General features: G+C 42.7%; 1 protein-coding gene across 2 annotated transcripts; it reads right to left on the bottom strand.

The window, feature by feature from the left end:
* Window positions 1–44: 44 nt before the first annotated feature.
* On the bottom strand, window positions 45–11,774 carry CDK2 (cyclin dependent kinase 2). 2 transcript variants are annotated; one of them, XM_032212070.1, is made up of 7 exons: window positions 11,339–11,774; window positions 9,433–9,510; window positions 8,860–8,983; window positions 7,187–7,357; window positions 3,828–3,929; window positions 2,925–3,128; window positions 45–2,109 (listed from the first exon to the last, which is right to left on the bottom strand). In XM_032212070.1, exons 1-7 carry the CDS (start codon window positions 11,452–11,454, stop codon window positions 2,005–2,007), a joined length of 900 nt encoding a protein of 299 aa, XP_032067961.1. In that variant the 5' UTR covers window positions 11,455–11,774; the 3' UTR covers window positions 45–2,004. The 2 variants fall into 2 exon arrangements, with proteins under 2 accessions (XP_032067961.1, XP_032067963.1); XM_032212072.1 differs by lacking the exon at window positions 11,339–11,774 and adding an exon at window positions 10,315–10,472.
* Window positions 11,775–16,720: the final 4,946 nt, after the last annotated feature.

Raw genomic sequence — 16,720 nt, 5'->3', positions numbered from 1 at the left:
AAAACTGAGGAGTATCTTTGCTTTGATGAAAAGGAAGCCATGCCTTAAAATTGCTAGTATTTAATGATTTAGAAACTGATTTCACAATACTGTATTTAGTAACATTTGTCTTACAAAGATAAGAAAACAAAATGATTTTCTTTAAAAGATTATATTACAAAAATGTCAAGGTGCTTAGACTAACAAATTCAGAAATCTTTTTTAAAACTAATAGCGGTATAAATATATATTTATATATTTCCAGTCCAACAATGAAGGGAAAGTTCCAAATATTGCTTTTGAATAGTGACATGAATAACATCTTGATATTTCTGTATTATTACAGTAAGCAGAGCCATGTAAGAATGTCCATTTTAATGCAAGAGGTCCTGAAATAACCAATTTTCTTAGCGAAGTTTCCATCCATATCTGAACCAATGGATTTTTCATCTATGAGTGAAGATAGTAAGAATTATGACAGGATAAATGAGTACTTCCCCCTCCCCCCTTGAGGAAAGTGCAGTCCTCTCCATCTTAAAATACATGTTTCATTTCTACAATAAATGAGCATTATCCTAACATATATGCTTTTGATTAAAAAAAAAAAAGCATTTCAGGAAAACAAACACCAGATGGCTTTACCGAAGCCTCATATTTAAGAAGCATCACACAACTAATCGAGTAAGTGTGAAATTTGGAGTTATTTCAAAATCAGATTTACGTTATTGCTGCATGCTAGAGACACGTTTTAGGTACTTCACATCACCTGAATTCCATAGGAAAGTGTTCTTAGCAAATCTATGTGGTTTTAAAAAATTCTCAATATGAAACATTTATGACAATACTTCACCTCCACATGGCATTGGCCAGAAACCGATCATGATTTTTAGTTTAGCTATTGTTCAGACTATTTTTTTTTAAAATCAGAACTTAGATGAAATTCAACTGGTGTAACTAGATCAATCCTATCCCCTCTAAAACAGGGTGATACAAAGATATAGACATTGATATTTCCGGCTCCCCAGACCAAGCCAGAAAAGATTGCTAATATGAATTCTATAGCTGAGTTTAAGATTATATTTGCCTCAAGATGTATGGCTGAAGATAGGAGAGACAATAATTAGATATGCATTTCAAAGCTCACATATAATTTAAGCATCTATATTTGCAAGATACGTTACTTAAAGGCAGGCCAACCCATCAGAACTGACATTTGAAATTTTCCCGACTGTGATAGGAAGACAATATTAATTGCCAAACATAAGGCATTAATTGGCTGCAAACTCAGAAAGACCATCAGCTAACTGACCCAGAATAAGGAAACAGGTATATAATATAACACAATACTGGGTGAATAAAGATTTGACCATCTCCCCGCTGAAAGAGCAATTGTTTTGAAGTTTTTTTTCTTTAAAAAAAGCACTCTGCATATCAGATGTCAAAAAGAGCTTAGTGATGCAGTCAGCATTTGAATAATTATCAAGGCATACTTCAGCAATCCCCTCCCTCCAGGATTATTTTATCAAGTGGGTTAAACTGACCAACATCACAGATGAAAAATGCCACGAAATATGTTGCCAAAGTCCCTTAGCCCTCTCATAAAAGAGAAGCATCTACACCGTACTTGTGCCAAGATGTCAAGAGCTGGAGAATAAACAAATACAGAATGCCTAAGTTTGAAGAAGCCACCAAGAAGGAAGCATGGAACTCATGGGGGAGATAAAACACGTGAAGAATGAAAAGGGTGTTTTCTCAAGCAAGGTGAATCCTTGGAGCTGATAGCTTTGGAGACCCTTCTCTCTTCACAAGGCAGCTTGGAACCAGCGAATCCTCAAGCTCAGCTTAGTGCTTTAAACGGTGAGTTCAGGAATAAAATCCTAAAGGTATAGGCTGTGCCCCAACTGGATCACCAGTGTTCTCTCCAGGGTTAAATTGAAAAGTTAAGTGCAAGCAACCAGGGCTGCCCGAGGAAAAGGCATGTTGCAGAGCCTGCACTGCAGTTACTCTGTTGGCTCCAGTTCTATTTCACAAGCGGAGGTGTGGCAAAGCTTTTGTGACATCTCGAAAGAAGGGGTGATTGAGAGCAGTCTTGGCCGAAATTCTCTTGTTGGGATCATAATGCAGCATTAGCTAAAGGGGAAAGAAGAAGAGTGCAAAGTTTCATTAGTCCTATGCACTATAATGTGCTCAAAATGTTGGAAGGGGCTGAAGTGGTTTAAACTTCCCAACTCTCACTTCAACTACCTTGCTCAAGTTAGCACTATGGGTTACAGTCTTAGTCAAGTTAATGACAACAATCAAAATCTAGCAACTACAAATGTGATTTTCCCTAAAGGAATGTGAGCAGAGAGTGACAACAGCCGGGACACTCAAAACTAAGACTCAAACCATTTTTTCTTGCAGGTGGATAAAGCATGCACAGAGCTCACAAAATTCTACACTGACATGATTCAATCTTGGCACTAAGCAGGGAGAAAGAATTCAATTTCAAAGCAGGACAGGAGGAGAAAATATATTGGCAGAGCAAATTCTGAATAGGAATTTGATAAAAAATACCAACATTATATAGAACACAAATCAATAAGGATGCTTTTGATTTGGCATTGCCTGTTGCTGTCAGATAGCAATAGCGCTTAGACTTATATACCGCTTTACAGCCCTCTCTAAGTGGTTTAGAGTCAGCCTATTGCCCCCAACAATCTGAGTCCTCATTTTACCCACGTTGGGAGGATGGGAGGCTGAGACAACATTTAGCCTGATGATATTTGAACTTCTAAATTGCAGTCAGTCAGCAGAAATAGCCTGCAGTACTGCACTCTAACCACTGCACCACCACGGCTCAAGGTTGACTCAGACACACTTTTAAGTGACTATACCTTTTCTTAATTTAGTATGATAACCGCATGCTATAGTTCAAAACACTTCTCCCACTACATAAAACTTACTGCTAGAAGTTTTCTGCCTTCTTCATCCAACGGTGGCACTACTTTGCTAAAGTCCTGCCGGGCCCATTTGGGAAAACTGGACTTATAATCAGGCATAGCGGTGACTCCTGGCCACACAGTCTCATCCGGGGTGCCCAGTGTACGGAAGATGCGAAATAGCTGGTCAATTTCAGAATCCCCAGGGAAGAGAGCTCTGCGGGTTAACTATTTGGCAGAAGAACAAAATGTCAGAACCACAACATAGTAGGCTTTGCTAGCTTAATTGTTTTGGTGTAACGTTTCAACCTTGTCCTTTTATGACTCGGTGATTTTTTTCCATCGGCTATTTGATATAGTTATAAAAATATTATGCAAACAGCAGGATATAAAAAATGTAATTTTCATCATGATGGCCCTTCCTACTGAGCTAAAAGCCCGATTTATGAAGATACTTGGAGAAGGTTTATGTGTTTAATACTGACCATCATTAAAAGAGACGGAAGGAATCTGGCTCATTCCTTCATTCCAATCATTCAGCAGATGATGAACCCTCAGCACATGCTCAATGTATGACCCAATTCTCCATCCTTGAAGCACAAATTGCCCCTAGCAGGGAAGTAGTTCTCTCCAAAGCCCAATTCAGTCCTCAGAAGTCAACTGATTCTGTCAGCAGGCCTTCATTGTGCTGACCTACTCATGTTTCACACACAAGAATGAAAGAGTGTGTGTTTTCAGCAATAAAGCTTTCCTTAAGGAGCAATAACTTTTTCAAATATTTGAATCTGCAGTGGCATAGTTACTTACATTTGTACAATAACCTCGCGACCCTAACATCACAAGCCACATTTTCTGGCTCCTGCCAATCAAATGCCTTTCAAGCCCAGCTTGCTGCTCCACCCTCACTGTCATTTCCAAAATACGTACCATCTCTGCAAAGATGCATCCAAGGCTCCATATGTCCACTGCTGTTGAGTAGTATTTGCAGCCAAGGAGAATTTCTGGAGCTCGATACCAAAGGGTCACCACCTAGTGTGAAATATAAAACCCACAATGAATGTACAATTAAAATAAGCTATTCAGGAATGGACACTTTCATCCGGTTCTTTGCATCACGAACCCTATCCATTTTCCCCCCCTAAACGCATCATATATTACCACCAAATTAATTCACATTAAAAGCTATTATATGGGCAGGAGTCACTTTTTAATAGTTCACCACATGACTCACATACAGAAGGCAGATTTAATTCTCGATCCCTCCAGGGAAGAGACCTCAAGCCGGAGGCACCAATTAAGGCAGCTCCAAAAGTTTCAGAAGCTGGGGGGGGGGGGGGGGGATTCCTGAATTATTGTATCCTATTTGCATACCACAGAGCTTAATAAACAGGAATATGTTTTATTGCCATTAGTCACATGAGTTTATATGGTCACAAGAATATCCTCGGCATCATTTCACAGATTACCTCTGAGATGCCAAACTCAGAAATGATTTCTGAAATACTTTTTCCTTTCCCCTTACCTAGAAAGCAAGTTCATTTAATCATTGTTGACACTAACTTTCATTTAAGTCTTGTTCGGCAAGTCCATCTCCAGACCCCAGTTTTAAAATAGAACACATGTATTTTAAATGATTATTAGCTGTGTAAGAGAGCCAAGCATCTTTAAAATGAACAAATTTTACCTTATATCAGAAAACAAAGCCAGGTAGTGCTTCTTATGAGGTCACAATGAGCCAAATGATCTTTACTATGTGGCCTCCAACTGCAACAATTGTCAGGGTTCCAAGTAATAAATCCATAGCAAGTAAGACCCTTGAGGCATGTAGATCCTCGAAGAATACTTTTATTTGGAATTATCATATTGTCACATATCTGGTGAAAACTGACTCTGAAGGTCTCACACCATTTTCACCCAATTCAAAGTAAATGTCTTCCCACTTTCTCAAAACAATCAGTCACATGGCCCAATCACAGAATGGGCTGGCATCCAGGTGGCATCACTCCGTCTTGTTCCGACTAGGTGTGGGAATGTCCTTGGTTCCCAAGAGAAAATATGTTGTTTTGGCTATATGTTCCCTCTATCTCAATTCCCCTCTCCCTATCCCTTAGTTCCAGTGTGGCAACACTGAAGTGGTCAAAAATGGATTCAGTTAGGTCAGCTTCGGGGTTGACAACCATCATATGAGTAGATAATTTTGATCATCAACCAAAAAGTGGACACAAGGGCTATCTGGCTATGATATCTGCCAACCTATTGATCGCCAGCATTTATTTAGCTGATCTGACTGGCTAGACAGCTGTCCCTTTCCTCCCTCACCGGTCCATTATGTGCCCCTGCCAAAGCTGTGTGCTCAGTAGAGAAGACTTAACAGCAGTTTATTTAGTGACCATCCAAAGTTACAGTGGCCCTTACGAATGATCATTTTTCACTTATGACCGTTGCAGCATCCCTATAGTCAGGAGAAGGTCCGTAAATATGAACCCCACCTTGATGGCCTGAAATCAATCAATCAATCATGATTGATACACAATATAAAAGAGAGAGAAGAGCCAGCAACTGTATATTGTTATAATGTGAAAACCAGCATTTTTCAACCAACCAATCAAACAGACTACAGGTAGTCCTTGACTTATGACCATTCAAAGTTAAGATGGTGCTGAACGAATGGTGGTTACCGTGTTTCCCTGAAAATATGACAGGATCTTATTTTCTTTTTACTTACAAAATATGGCCTTGGGCTTATTATAGGGGAGGGCTTATTGTTTTGGGGTTGCCGGGCGGCTGCTCCCTTGCAAACTGGCTCCCGAAGAGCTGGGCACAGCCTCAGGGGCAAAGCAGCCATGAGGTGACCACGCTCACAAGCAACTGCCCGGCAAACCCCCTCTCCAGCCAGGCAGAGCGCCATTCACTGACCTAGTGGGTATCCCTAAGGCACCAAGCCGCGTGGTGCTCTGCCCGCTCTCCAGCTCGGCACATTAGGGATACCCCCAGTCAATGCATGGAGCTCTGCCGGGCTGGAGAAGGGGGTTGCGCAAGCACCTGTTCCGCCCCCAGCAGGCATGCCTCCTAGCCTCAACATGTCCCAGCCCAGCTCTCCCTGCAGCAGCAGCCACCACGCTCCGAGCATAACGTCTTCTCTGGTTCCAAACTTGGCTGCCGAGTCTTCCAGCAGTGGCCGCTCTAGGAGTGCACTCTATGGTTGTGGGCTGGCTGCTGGAAGACTCTCTGTCCAGAAGACTCTCTTACAGAGTCTTCCAGCAGCCAGCCCACAACCATAGAGTGCACTCCTAGAGCGGCCGCTGCTGGAAGACTCGGCAGCCAAGTTTGGAACCGGAGAAGACGTTATGCTCGGAGCGCAGTGGCGGCTGCGGCTGCAGGGAGAGCTGGGCAACTTACCCCTTCCGGCCAGGCAGAATGCCATTCCCCAACCTAGCGGTATCCTTAAGGCGACAATGTCAGCGCCTTTCTCTCCCCCACTCCTGCGTCTTGGCACCTTCAGGATACTGCTATATTGGTGAGCGGTGCTCTGCCTGGCCGGAGGTGGGGGGGTTGTCCAGGGGATTTATTTTTGGGGGTGGGCTTATATTTTTGCCCATGCGAAAAATGTGGCAAGGCTTTAGTTTCAGGACAGATTTTATTTTTGGGGAAACATGGTATGAGCAGTCCTCATATTTCCTTCCATCCTAGCACCCTTGCAGTAATCACAATATCCACACAACAACCAGTTTGCACTTAACAACTAGCTGCAGCACCTCACAATCAAGTGACTGCCATTTGCAATCTTCCCGAAAAAGTCAACGATAGAAAAATGTTGCAAGTTGTTGGGGTAAGCCCCCACCCCCCCGGGTTTGCACTGGCCACTCATGCACCCCCTTGCCACACCTCCCTTGCGTGCCCTCCCCAACCTGTGCATTCCTGTGTGCCTTTCCTGAGCTTTACAATCACATTGCTTAGTGATGGGAATTCTAGTCCCAATTGCTGCTGTGTCAAGGACTATATGTGTAGCAGTGGTGGGTTCCGAGCACAGCGTCGCCCACATGTGTTGTCGCTGCAAATGATGCTTCCGCAAGCCTCTGCGATGCTCCAGCTGCTCGGCAGAGCATTGCGCAGGCGCTGTACGTGCCATGCGGAAGCGTTGAAAGTTTTAAAACACAGTAAGGAACTCGGATGGGCCCTCTGGAGCAGTGTACCGGAAGGGTACCCGGTGCTCTGGGCAGGCTCCGATACCCACTACTGATGTGTAGTAGAGAGAATGCCAAAGTAGAGAAAAACAAATTGCTCACCTCATGCGTGTAGGTTCTCACTGGCACGCCAAATGCACGTGCAAGCCCAAAGTCAGCAAGTTTTATTGCTCCTTCTGCATTGATGAGGAGGTTCTGTGGTTTCAGATCTCGGTGGAGGACACGATGGGAATGGCAAAAGGCAAGGCCCTGCAGCAGCTGGAACAGGTAGCTCTAGGAAAAACATAAACATGCTTAGAATAAAATTAAGTTTGGTTATGTATGGAGCCTATTGGGCCAAACTAACCATACTGTCCTTACCAATAGTAGAGAATGTTGCAGGTAACATGGTGTGATTATGGTTGGAATCTAATCTACCCCCTCTCTACTAAAACCTTGATTGACCATATCCACGAGTCGTTAAGTCAGTACAGGTAATCCTCAACTTATGATCACAATTGACCCCAAAATGTATATTGTTAAATTAGAAATTTAGGTCTCAAAAGGTGATCCAGGACTCAGGGACACTGCAGCCATCCTAAATACAAATCAGTGGTCAAGCATCCGAATGTAAATCTCACAACTATGGGGATGTAAGTAAAACAAATATGCTATGGTCTTAACAGATTCAGTCTGAAAAGATCACAATACTGAAAAGAACATGTTTACTGAAAGGATCCTTGAGTCCCTGTGTTATAAGAAAGAGGAATGGCAAAACAACAGAAAAGCAAACATTTTTATAAGTTGAAGGCTTTAAGGCCTCCCTTGAGATCTGATTGGCTGTGGCCAGTTTGGGGAAGCTAGGCAGGCCCTTATCAGGGTACCTAGGGTGAGTTATATTGTTATGCAAAATGGGTCATTGAAGAGGGCAGCATAGCTGAGAAGGTCCATTGTAAAAGATATGGAATGCTGAGATCATCAGCTGAGAGATGGATGTTGACAGTTTTGTTGCAATTGCCTTTGGCTGATGTGGAAGCTTTTTTCCCCCTTTGGTTTGATAAGATTGCAAGGTGTTGTCTGGGGCAGGGAGGATCAATCTAGATCTGATGGGATTAGGCAAAGACATACTGGGTTTGACCCTGATCATGTCCAAATGACCTGAGGGGCATGTCTACTTCAACATTTTGTTTGCCACTTTATGAAGAACCATGTCTACCAGACTCTCCAGACTATAACTGTGATGGCGAATCTATGGCCTCTCTTCTGGGTTCCAGCACTTTGGTGCATGCCCATACACACGCTCCGGTTTCGGCACTCAGTGCAGAAAAGGTTAACCATCATTGGTCTATAAGGTCATAGTCTGCCTGCCTTAAGCCTTAAGGACAAGCCAGGATCGGCTATACTGCTGGACTACTGCCTCCAACTCCCATTTGGTAACCTAAAGTAGAGGGTCTTGTGCTTTGATTTACTACATTTTAAAAGAATAAGGAAATACCTTGAAGATTCAGCAGAGCTGTATAATTTCATTTAGGTCTATATAAGATTTTAGTCAACTCAAGAGTGTTTAGGAGCGAAGTCAATCTTACTGCACACATTGTTCATTAAGCAGCTCTGTATGGCCTTCTATATTTAGGAGCATGTCCAATTAAGACTCAAAGCTTCCCTCAAAATCCTCGGCTTGCAGCACTTCTGCAGTTCTTTTGTCAAGTAAAAAGAAATGTACCCAGTATACCTGTGAACCCAGAACTAAGTTATGTTTGGGGGGGGGGGTTGCGTACATGCTCTGCATGGCTTACCTTGATAAGAGGTAACTCTACACCACTGATCGAAGTAGAAGAATCCATGAATTTCTTTAGATCTTGATGCAAGAACTCAAAAACCAAATAGAGTTTGTTCTCAGTGTGGATCACATCCAACAATCTGGGGAGTCAAGGAAGGGATAGGAAGTAAAGACAAACAATAACTTTTGGATGTTGATGAGAAAACCACACAAAAAAGGTGTTTGCAAGTTCAATGTTATTATTAGCCCAGAAGGCTACAAATTATATTTAAGTTGCCCATGTTTCTAAATTTAGCAGAAATAAAATAAGGAACATGGAAGTGTATAACTTCCAGTTTACTGCAAAACCTTCTTTAAAGCAACTTTTCCCAGATCAGTTGCTGTCAGATATTAGCCCATAAAAATGCTTCCTCTCAATTTAACTGGACAGAACTGAACAGTGGCCACTGTTTACTAACAATTTAGCTGGAAAATTGAACAGTGGCCACTGTTTACCAAACCACCATCAGGTAAATGGCCTGAAGGCCCACCAAAAATAGCATTCTATTTATTATTCTCCAGATTATCTCCTCCTGTTTTCCACACTTACTTGACTATGTTGGGATGGTTCAATTCCTTTAAGAGTGAAATCTCTCTGATTGCAGTACTGGGAACTCCTTCCGTCTCCCTGAAAGCAAATAAAACAATTAAATTAAGGAGAGGAGATGAAACTAGAATGAATTTAGCTAACTAAATTGACTGCTTGAGATGCTGAGATAGACAACTAAGCGCCTGAAGTTGTAGATGAAAAAGATTGTGCATAATAAGACAATTACTCAATACAAGTGGAATAATACATTAGTAATGCAGATTAAACAGGATATGCTGGGACTTCTTTAATTATCCTGTATGAATATTTGGTATATTTGATTTTGTATCCTCTAATGTCTGGGTTCCCATATCAAACTGGCCTTCTAATCTAACTATCAGCTTTACAGGGACAAGACTTGGGAAACTACAGAATATAAATATTCCCCAAATCATTTCCACTTGCTCACAGGACTAGTGTGAAGAAAACATGAAGGGGGAGGAATAAATAAATAAATAAAAAAGGGGGAGATGTTTAGTAAACAAAGCCAGCACTCATGATTTTAATCACACCCAAACAAAACAATGGGAAAAGGGCTTATTCAAGATCAGAGGTCCCCAAACTTGGCAACTTTAAAACTTGTGGACTTCAACTCCCAGAATTCTCCTTCTGGGAGTTGAACTCCACAAGTCTTAAAGTTGCCAAGTTTGAAGATCTCTGCTCAAGACCTGGCATTATTAACCAAATCCAAAATATCAGCTGGGTATTCTATAGTACACAGAGGAGACATCTAGTTACTTTTCATAGCAAAGGACACTTTTAAGTGTGGGCAGAGGGTCACATAAGATTCTCTTACTGTCAGCAGCATCCTTGTAACCCGTGAAAGAACATTTTTCGATTCACCTTTGCTCCAAACTCAGCCGGCCATGCCGTGAAATAATTACAATAATCACAGGAACTTGTAAAGCAAGCTGTCTAGCGATTCCAACTTCCATCGTCGCTCTTTCTGGAGAGCTCTCCCAGCCCGGGGGCTCCCCTCATCCTGCAGACGATCCGCATTTCGCCAGCTACCTACGTGGCGAAAGAGCCCTCGCTCAATGCTCGGGGCTAAGGAGCGTTTTGCAAGCAAGGTAAAATTAGCACCTTATTAAAAGCGAGATAAAAGAGGAGCCGCTGAGGCGACCAGACGCTGCGCGGCTCCTCTCTCTCGTCTCTTTATAAAAAACTTTCCGGAAACATTTGGATCAAGAACAGAGGAAATGATAACCTCCCTTCCTCTGACCCAACCCAAATAAAAGGCAAGGGGGTCTCCAACCATGGCAACTTTTAAGCCTGGCGGACTTCAACTCCCAGAATTCCGCCAGGCTTAGTTGCCAAGATAGGAAACCCCCTGATATAAGGCACCCTTGCTGGCAAAGCTGGCTGGGGAATTCTGGGAGTTGAAGTCCCCCAAGCCTTGAATAGAATAGAATTCTTTATTGGCCAAGTGTGATTGGACACACAAGGAATTTGTCTTTGGTGCATATGTTCTCAGTGTACATAAAAAGACAAGATACATTCGTCAAGAAACATAAGGTACAACACTTAATGATAGTCACAGAGTACAAGAAAGCAACCAGGAAACAAAGTTACCAAAGTTGGAGACCCCCTGATCTAAGGCATCCTTATTAATGGCGAAGGAGGAGGAGGAGCTGCAGAGCTGCCAGATTACGAGTCCCCCATTTTTATTTGTTTCTCCCGCACCCTTTGCTCCTGGGACCACCGCCCCAAAGCTAGGGACTTCCTTCCCCAAAAGCAAAGCGAGGCTCCGGGGCTGCGCTTTCTCCTCTAAGTGGAGAAACGATCCCTCTTCCCGCCGTGTGTTGTGTGTGTGTGTGTGTGTGTTGTATGGAGGGAAGGAAAGAGAGAGGAAAGGTCTTTCACTCACGTGTCCAAGCGGATTTTTTTCAGCGCGACCACCTCGCCAGTGACTTTGTTCTTGGCTTTGTAGACCACGCCGTAAGTGCCTTCCCCGATCTTCTCCACTTTCTGGAAGTTCTCCATCGGGGGAGAGGCGGGCTGGGGAGGGGTCCCAGTTTGCCCCGGAGATCCTCGCCGGCACTAAGAAGCAGCAAAAGGGAGACAGGCGGTGGTCCGCAAAGAACCAAGCGAGAGCAAAGTCTCCGGGGCCGCCCGTCCGACGGTGGCTTGCTGCTGTTGCTGCAGTCGCGCCCCGCCGATCGACCGCGGCGTCTTTCTTCCGCTCGGCGGTTGAGTGGCGACCGTGGCTGCTGCTGCTTCTCCTCCTCCTTCTGCCTTCGCTCTCTTTTTTCCCGCGCGCGACGCTCAACTTCAAACAATGCTTAACGATTCAAGCTCCGCTTCCCCCCACCACCCACCCCCGGCTCCTCCCCCTCCTTTCCTCCGGCTTCCCGCGTTCCATTCGCTCCGCCCCTCCTGCCACCCGATTGGCTCCGGGGTTACAGCGAAGCACGTTGTGGCGGCGGGAGAGAAAGAGAGAAGAGGGCAAGTTTTTCTTAAAGGGCCAGCGCCGTGTTTTCGAGAAGGAGACTTTTCGTGGTTAGAGGTCCCAGGGGTGGATACGGCACTTGGGGGAAGGGGGGAGGAAGCCGATCGAATGTAGTGCATATGGATGGACGACGGCAGGGTTCGGAGTTTTGGATTTAATTCGAGTGGATTTTAAAAATCGGCACAAAAAACCCCAAACAACTCTTGAGTACATAGACTTATCTGAAATAGTATAGGGGCCTGGACGAGAAGACCTCTAAGGTCCTGTAAGAAGTTAAAACCCACTCCTCTGCTAGAAAATGAAATATTTTAGGAAATATTAAAAGGGCAAAATATTTCCCCTTAAAAGGGAGGTAGAAAGTCAGCCTCCTCACCTCCCCCCCACCTTTGTCAATGGGCCATTAAGGCCTGAGCCAGTCTATTGTACATAACAAAGTCTATTCTACATAACAAAGTATTCTACATAACATTACATAACTTTCTTTGGGCAGAGCCATAATAGGAATCCCAAAGCCCTTTCATTATATCATCACCCAGCAACAGCTCAACCAAGGTTGGGACTCAAAAGACAAAATACAGAGTTGCCCCTGCATGGCCCCATGGGAATCTGACAACCAATCAGAATACAATCTCAAATTCAAAAGCTCAGAGAGGGCATAAAACCCAGGGACTCTCAGCATCTCTGCCCTTTTTTTCCTTCAAGATCTTCAAGGCATGTAATCCCCCTTTCCCCTAGGACCTCAAGCCATGTGGTCCTGTCCACTATAGGAAGTTATCACCCAGCCCTCTCCCAGAAAAATGAAATATCCTAGGAAATATTGAAAAGGCAGAATATTTCTCTGGATGTGTAAAGAAAGAAACATGTTTTAAAAGACAGAATAGCTGCCTGCAGCTTCCTGCCCATTCCCCTTTGTCAATGAGCCATTAAAGCCTGAGCTAGTCCACTTTACATAATAAAGAGTTATCCCCTTCAGCTCCAGAGTGGTGGGATTAAGGCATGATAATATTGGCCCTTTTACCCAACTCGCCACATGGCATCTGAGAACTCAACCAAACCTGGATTCAAAACGCAGCCTAGAGAGTTGTCCCTGCATGGCCCCATGAGAGTCTAACAAACAAACAGAATACAAGCTCAAGATCAAAGGCCAGAGAGGGTATAAAACCAGGGACTCAGCTTCTCTTCCTCTCTTTTTTCCCCTTCTCCACCAACATTGAAGCATGTGATCACCTTTTCTGTTCAGTATCAAGCCATGTGGTCCTGTCCACCATTAAAGCCATCTTTCCAAGCAGCCTCCATGTCTCCAGTGTCTTTTGGACACACTTGGAGCCGAGCCCAGAAGGACATTTCTTGCAACAACACCATTAAAATCATCTTTCCAAGCAGCCACCATGTTTCTAGTGTCTTTCTCCCCGCTTGGAACTGAACCCAGGACATTTCTTCTAACAGTTGCTTCCAGCTCTATTCTATTCAAAAGCTTAACACAAAGGAAGAAAATCAGCTGAACGTGGGGGTTGTGTCTGCACAGTGTTCTCGCTAGGCGGTGATGGGCACACTTTGAAGATCACTATATAAATGGTTTTATGGGAACCACCGCATCTGTGACCCCACTTAGATGATTTCCCATCCAACCTGAACAAGAAATAGATGTTGATTTTTAATAATTAAATATAGCCAAAATCTTCATTGTATCTCCAGTTTTTCGTCTTAAAATATTGCAAGTTTTGGGGGTGAGAATGCCAAAATCTTGCAAGGATTGTGACTCCAACGGATTTTGGACATGCATGTACACATGCTCACACTTCATGTAACAATGCCAACACAAAGGCCTTCTGTAATATTTCCATAGACTGTTCAGAGTCCCAGGGGTCTCCAACCTTGGCAAGTTTAAGACTTGTGGACTTGGCTGAGGAACTCTGGGACTTGAAGTCCACAAGTCTTAAACTTGCCAAGGTTGGAGACCCCTGGTTCAGATTATTATAGACTATTCAGGTAGTTCTCAACTTAATGTTTCATTTAGCACTGAAAATGTGACTTAATGAATGTTTCTCACACTTACAACCATTGCAGCACCCATGTGGTCACATAATTAAAATGTAGATGCTTACCAACTGGCATGTACTTATGATGGTTGCAGTGTCCCAGGGTCATATTTTGCGACCTGACAAGCAAAGTCAATGGGGAAGCTAGATTCACATAACTGCTACAAACTTACCAACCGCAGTGATTCACTTAAACAACGGTGGCAAGAAAAGTTGTAAAATGGGGCAAAACTCAATGAACAACTGTCTCCTTGGCAACAGGAATTTTGGGTTCAATTGTGGGTTGTAAGTCAAGAAATACCTGAAAGTCCGTACACTAGGTTGAGAACTGTTGTTTGATGAGTACAGGACTAGATCTTGGATCCAAGAAATTGCCTGACTAGTCATTGTTGTCTTTTGTTGCTTGTGTTTGTGTGTGTGTTTGAACAATGTAAACATTTTTTAAATTGTTCTTTTATTTGGAAAATTCCTGAAAATTGTTTTTAAAATTAAATTCTCCCTCACTCTGCCACACTTGTTAAATTGTCTGTTCCTTCGTCTTCTTCCATGTTATGGATATTTTCTGGGTATGAATGAATTAATGCAATGTTGTGACAGGGTTTCCTCTTTAAAATGGCCTCTGCATCAAGGGTGTGCACAAAGCCTTGTGTGCAGCCTCCAGAAGGCCTCCGAAAGTTGCTGACATCTTGCAATATTTTAACTCAATCATAAAGGGTTGAACACAATTTTCTGTCCACTTTCCCATTTTAGATTTTCTCCTCAACGGGATTTAATCTAAGAATAGATGTACTAGGCTTATGGATGAATTAATACCTCCACATTTGATCATTTTCTGCCAAAAATGCAGCTAGATCTTGCACTGCAGTTATTTTACAGTTGAGCATGGAACTGTGGGAAGTTATCATCCAGCCCTCTCCCAGAAAAATGAAATATCCTAGGAAATATTGAAAAGGCAGAATATTTCTCTGGATATGAAAAGAAAGAAACATGTTTTAAAAGACAGAATAGTTGCCTGTAGCTTCCTGCCCATCCCCACTGTTAATGGGCCATTAAGATGGCCACGCTAGTCCACTTTACATAATAAAGACTTCACCAGCAGCTACAGGGAAGCATGATAATATTGGCCCTTTACTTAACTGACCACATGGCATCTGAGAACTCGTCCATACCTGGATTCAAAACACAGCCTAGAGAGTAGTCCCTGCATGGCCCCATGGGAGTCTGACAACCAATCAGAATACATTTCTTACACAGGAACAGGAAATAGAGAGGTGGGACTAAACAGGTTATAAAAAGCCTAGCAAGCTTTTCCCTCAGCCCTTCTTCTCCACCAACATTGAAACATGTGATCACTTTTTCTGTTCAGGGCTCAGTGTGGCCCATGTGGCCCTGTCCACCAATAAACCATCTTTCCAAGCAGCCTCCATGTCTCCAGTGTCTTTTCCCCCCACTTGGAGCCGAACCCAGAAGGACATTTCTTTCATTAGAACATTGGCAATTCAATGTCAACATCCACAAAAATGTGGCTGGAGAATTGCATGCAATCCTTGACCTGGATCTTGCTCACTGCTGCTGTAGAATAACTGTGGCTTTAAGTAGCAAATCCTAGGGAAATTCTTCTTTCGTCCATTGCTTTCTAAATATTGCCATCTTTGAAAAAAAAGATTGTGGTCCACATTATTTATCATGGACTTTTGCTGGAATTCTGCTGGATGAAGTATAATTCCATCCTCCCTCTATAACAGTAACTGTGAAATACGATTTAAGAACTGTGACGTTGGAAATCATTAAAGAAACTCATGTGAGGGAGAGCCGAGTTGCTACTGTGAGCAACTGCAGGCACAAAATTGAAATCAGGCACATACTGTGTAAAAAAGTCTGTTCAATGTACACTTTTCCATGAAATCAAATTATTCTGGGAGAGTACTTAATGACCATGGAACCTGCTGGCCTGCACAAAATAGCTTTAATTTTCCTTAAACCAGATGATGAGTTTATAATTGGGAGGTGAGCCAAAATCTAGTGTTTTCGTGCAATAAAAAGTAATTGAGATAGATAGATGATAGATAGATAGATAGATAGATAGATAGATAGATAGATAGATGAGAGAGAGAGAGAGAGAGAGAGAGAGAGAGAGAGAGAGATTTTAGCCAAATTTAGTTAATTACGGGTCAAATCTGTCAATACTAATTAGATACTGAAATTGCAAAGAACAAATCCTACTCCAGAAACTAAGTAGATATATGCAGGCAATCCTTTAGAGGCTTGTTTATTATGTTTGTAAAGCAAGCTATTTTATAACTCTTTTATGCTTAAAAGGTACAGCAGTTTATGTCTTCTTATACTTAAAAGTACATATACGTCAAGAATTGCTCTGGATAGTGAGATGGGTGGCATGTACATTTAATAATAAATAATCAGCCCTGTGTTAAGTATATAAGCCTGTGTATTTCCAACGATAGTGAATCTGGAAGTATCATACTGTACTTGCTTTCATACATAATCATAAGAGGCAGGCGAGATTGACAGATCGTGTGAATGGCTGAAGAACAGCACTGAGTCTGAATGAAAGGCAGGAAATTGAGATGGGTTTAAAGTCTATTGGTTCACCATCTGTTCTTTTTTAAATAACACCATTAATATGTTTAATGAGTATGATTCAAACTAACTTAAAAGAAAAAGTGCAGAAAAAAGAAAAAAGATAAACACAATAATAAAGTGGCTTCCAACCTTCATTACCCACAAGCATAAGCTGATGTAT

This window comes from Thamnophis elegans, chromosome 2, assembly GCF_009769535.1.
Source record: "Thamnophis elegans isolate rThaEle1 chromosome 2, rThaEle1.pri, whole genome shotgun sequence".
Taxonomy (NCBI): Eukaryota; Metazoa; Chordata; class Lepidosauria; order Squamata; family Colubridae; genus Thamnophis; species Thamnophis elegans.
Note: the sequence above shows the minus strand (reverse complement) of the source record. Positions and strands in the feature narration are given on the sequence as shown.

Excerpts from the sequence above, each read along its gene's own strand:
- CDK2 (XM_032212070.1), bottom strand. The coding sequence starts at position 11,454 with ATGGAGAACTTCCAGAAAGTGGAGAAGATCGGGGAAGGCACTTACGGC. Across the intron at positions 3,129-3,827 it reads GATGCATCTTTGCAGAGATG|TTAACCCGCAGAGCTCTCTT; the intron begins GTACGTATTTTG and ends TCTGCCAAATAG. Across the intron at positions 2,110-2,924 it reads AAGGCAGAAAACTTCTAGCA|CTAATGCTGCATTATGATCC; the intron begins GTAAGTTTTATG and ends TTTCCCCTTTAG.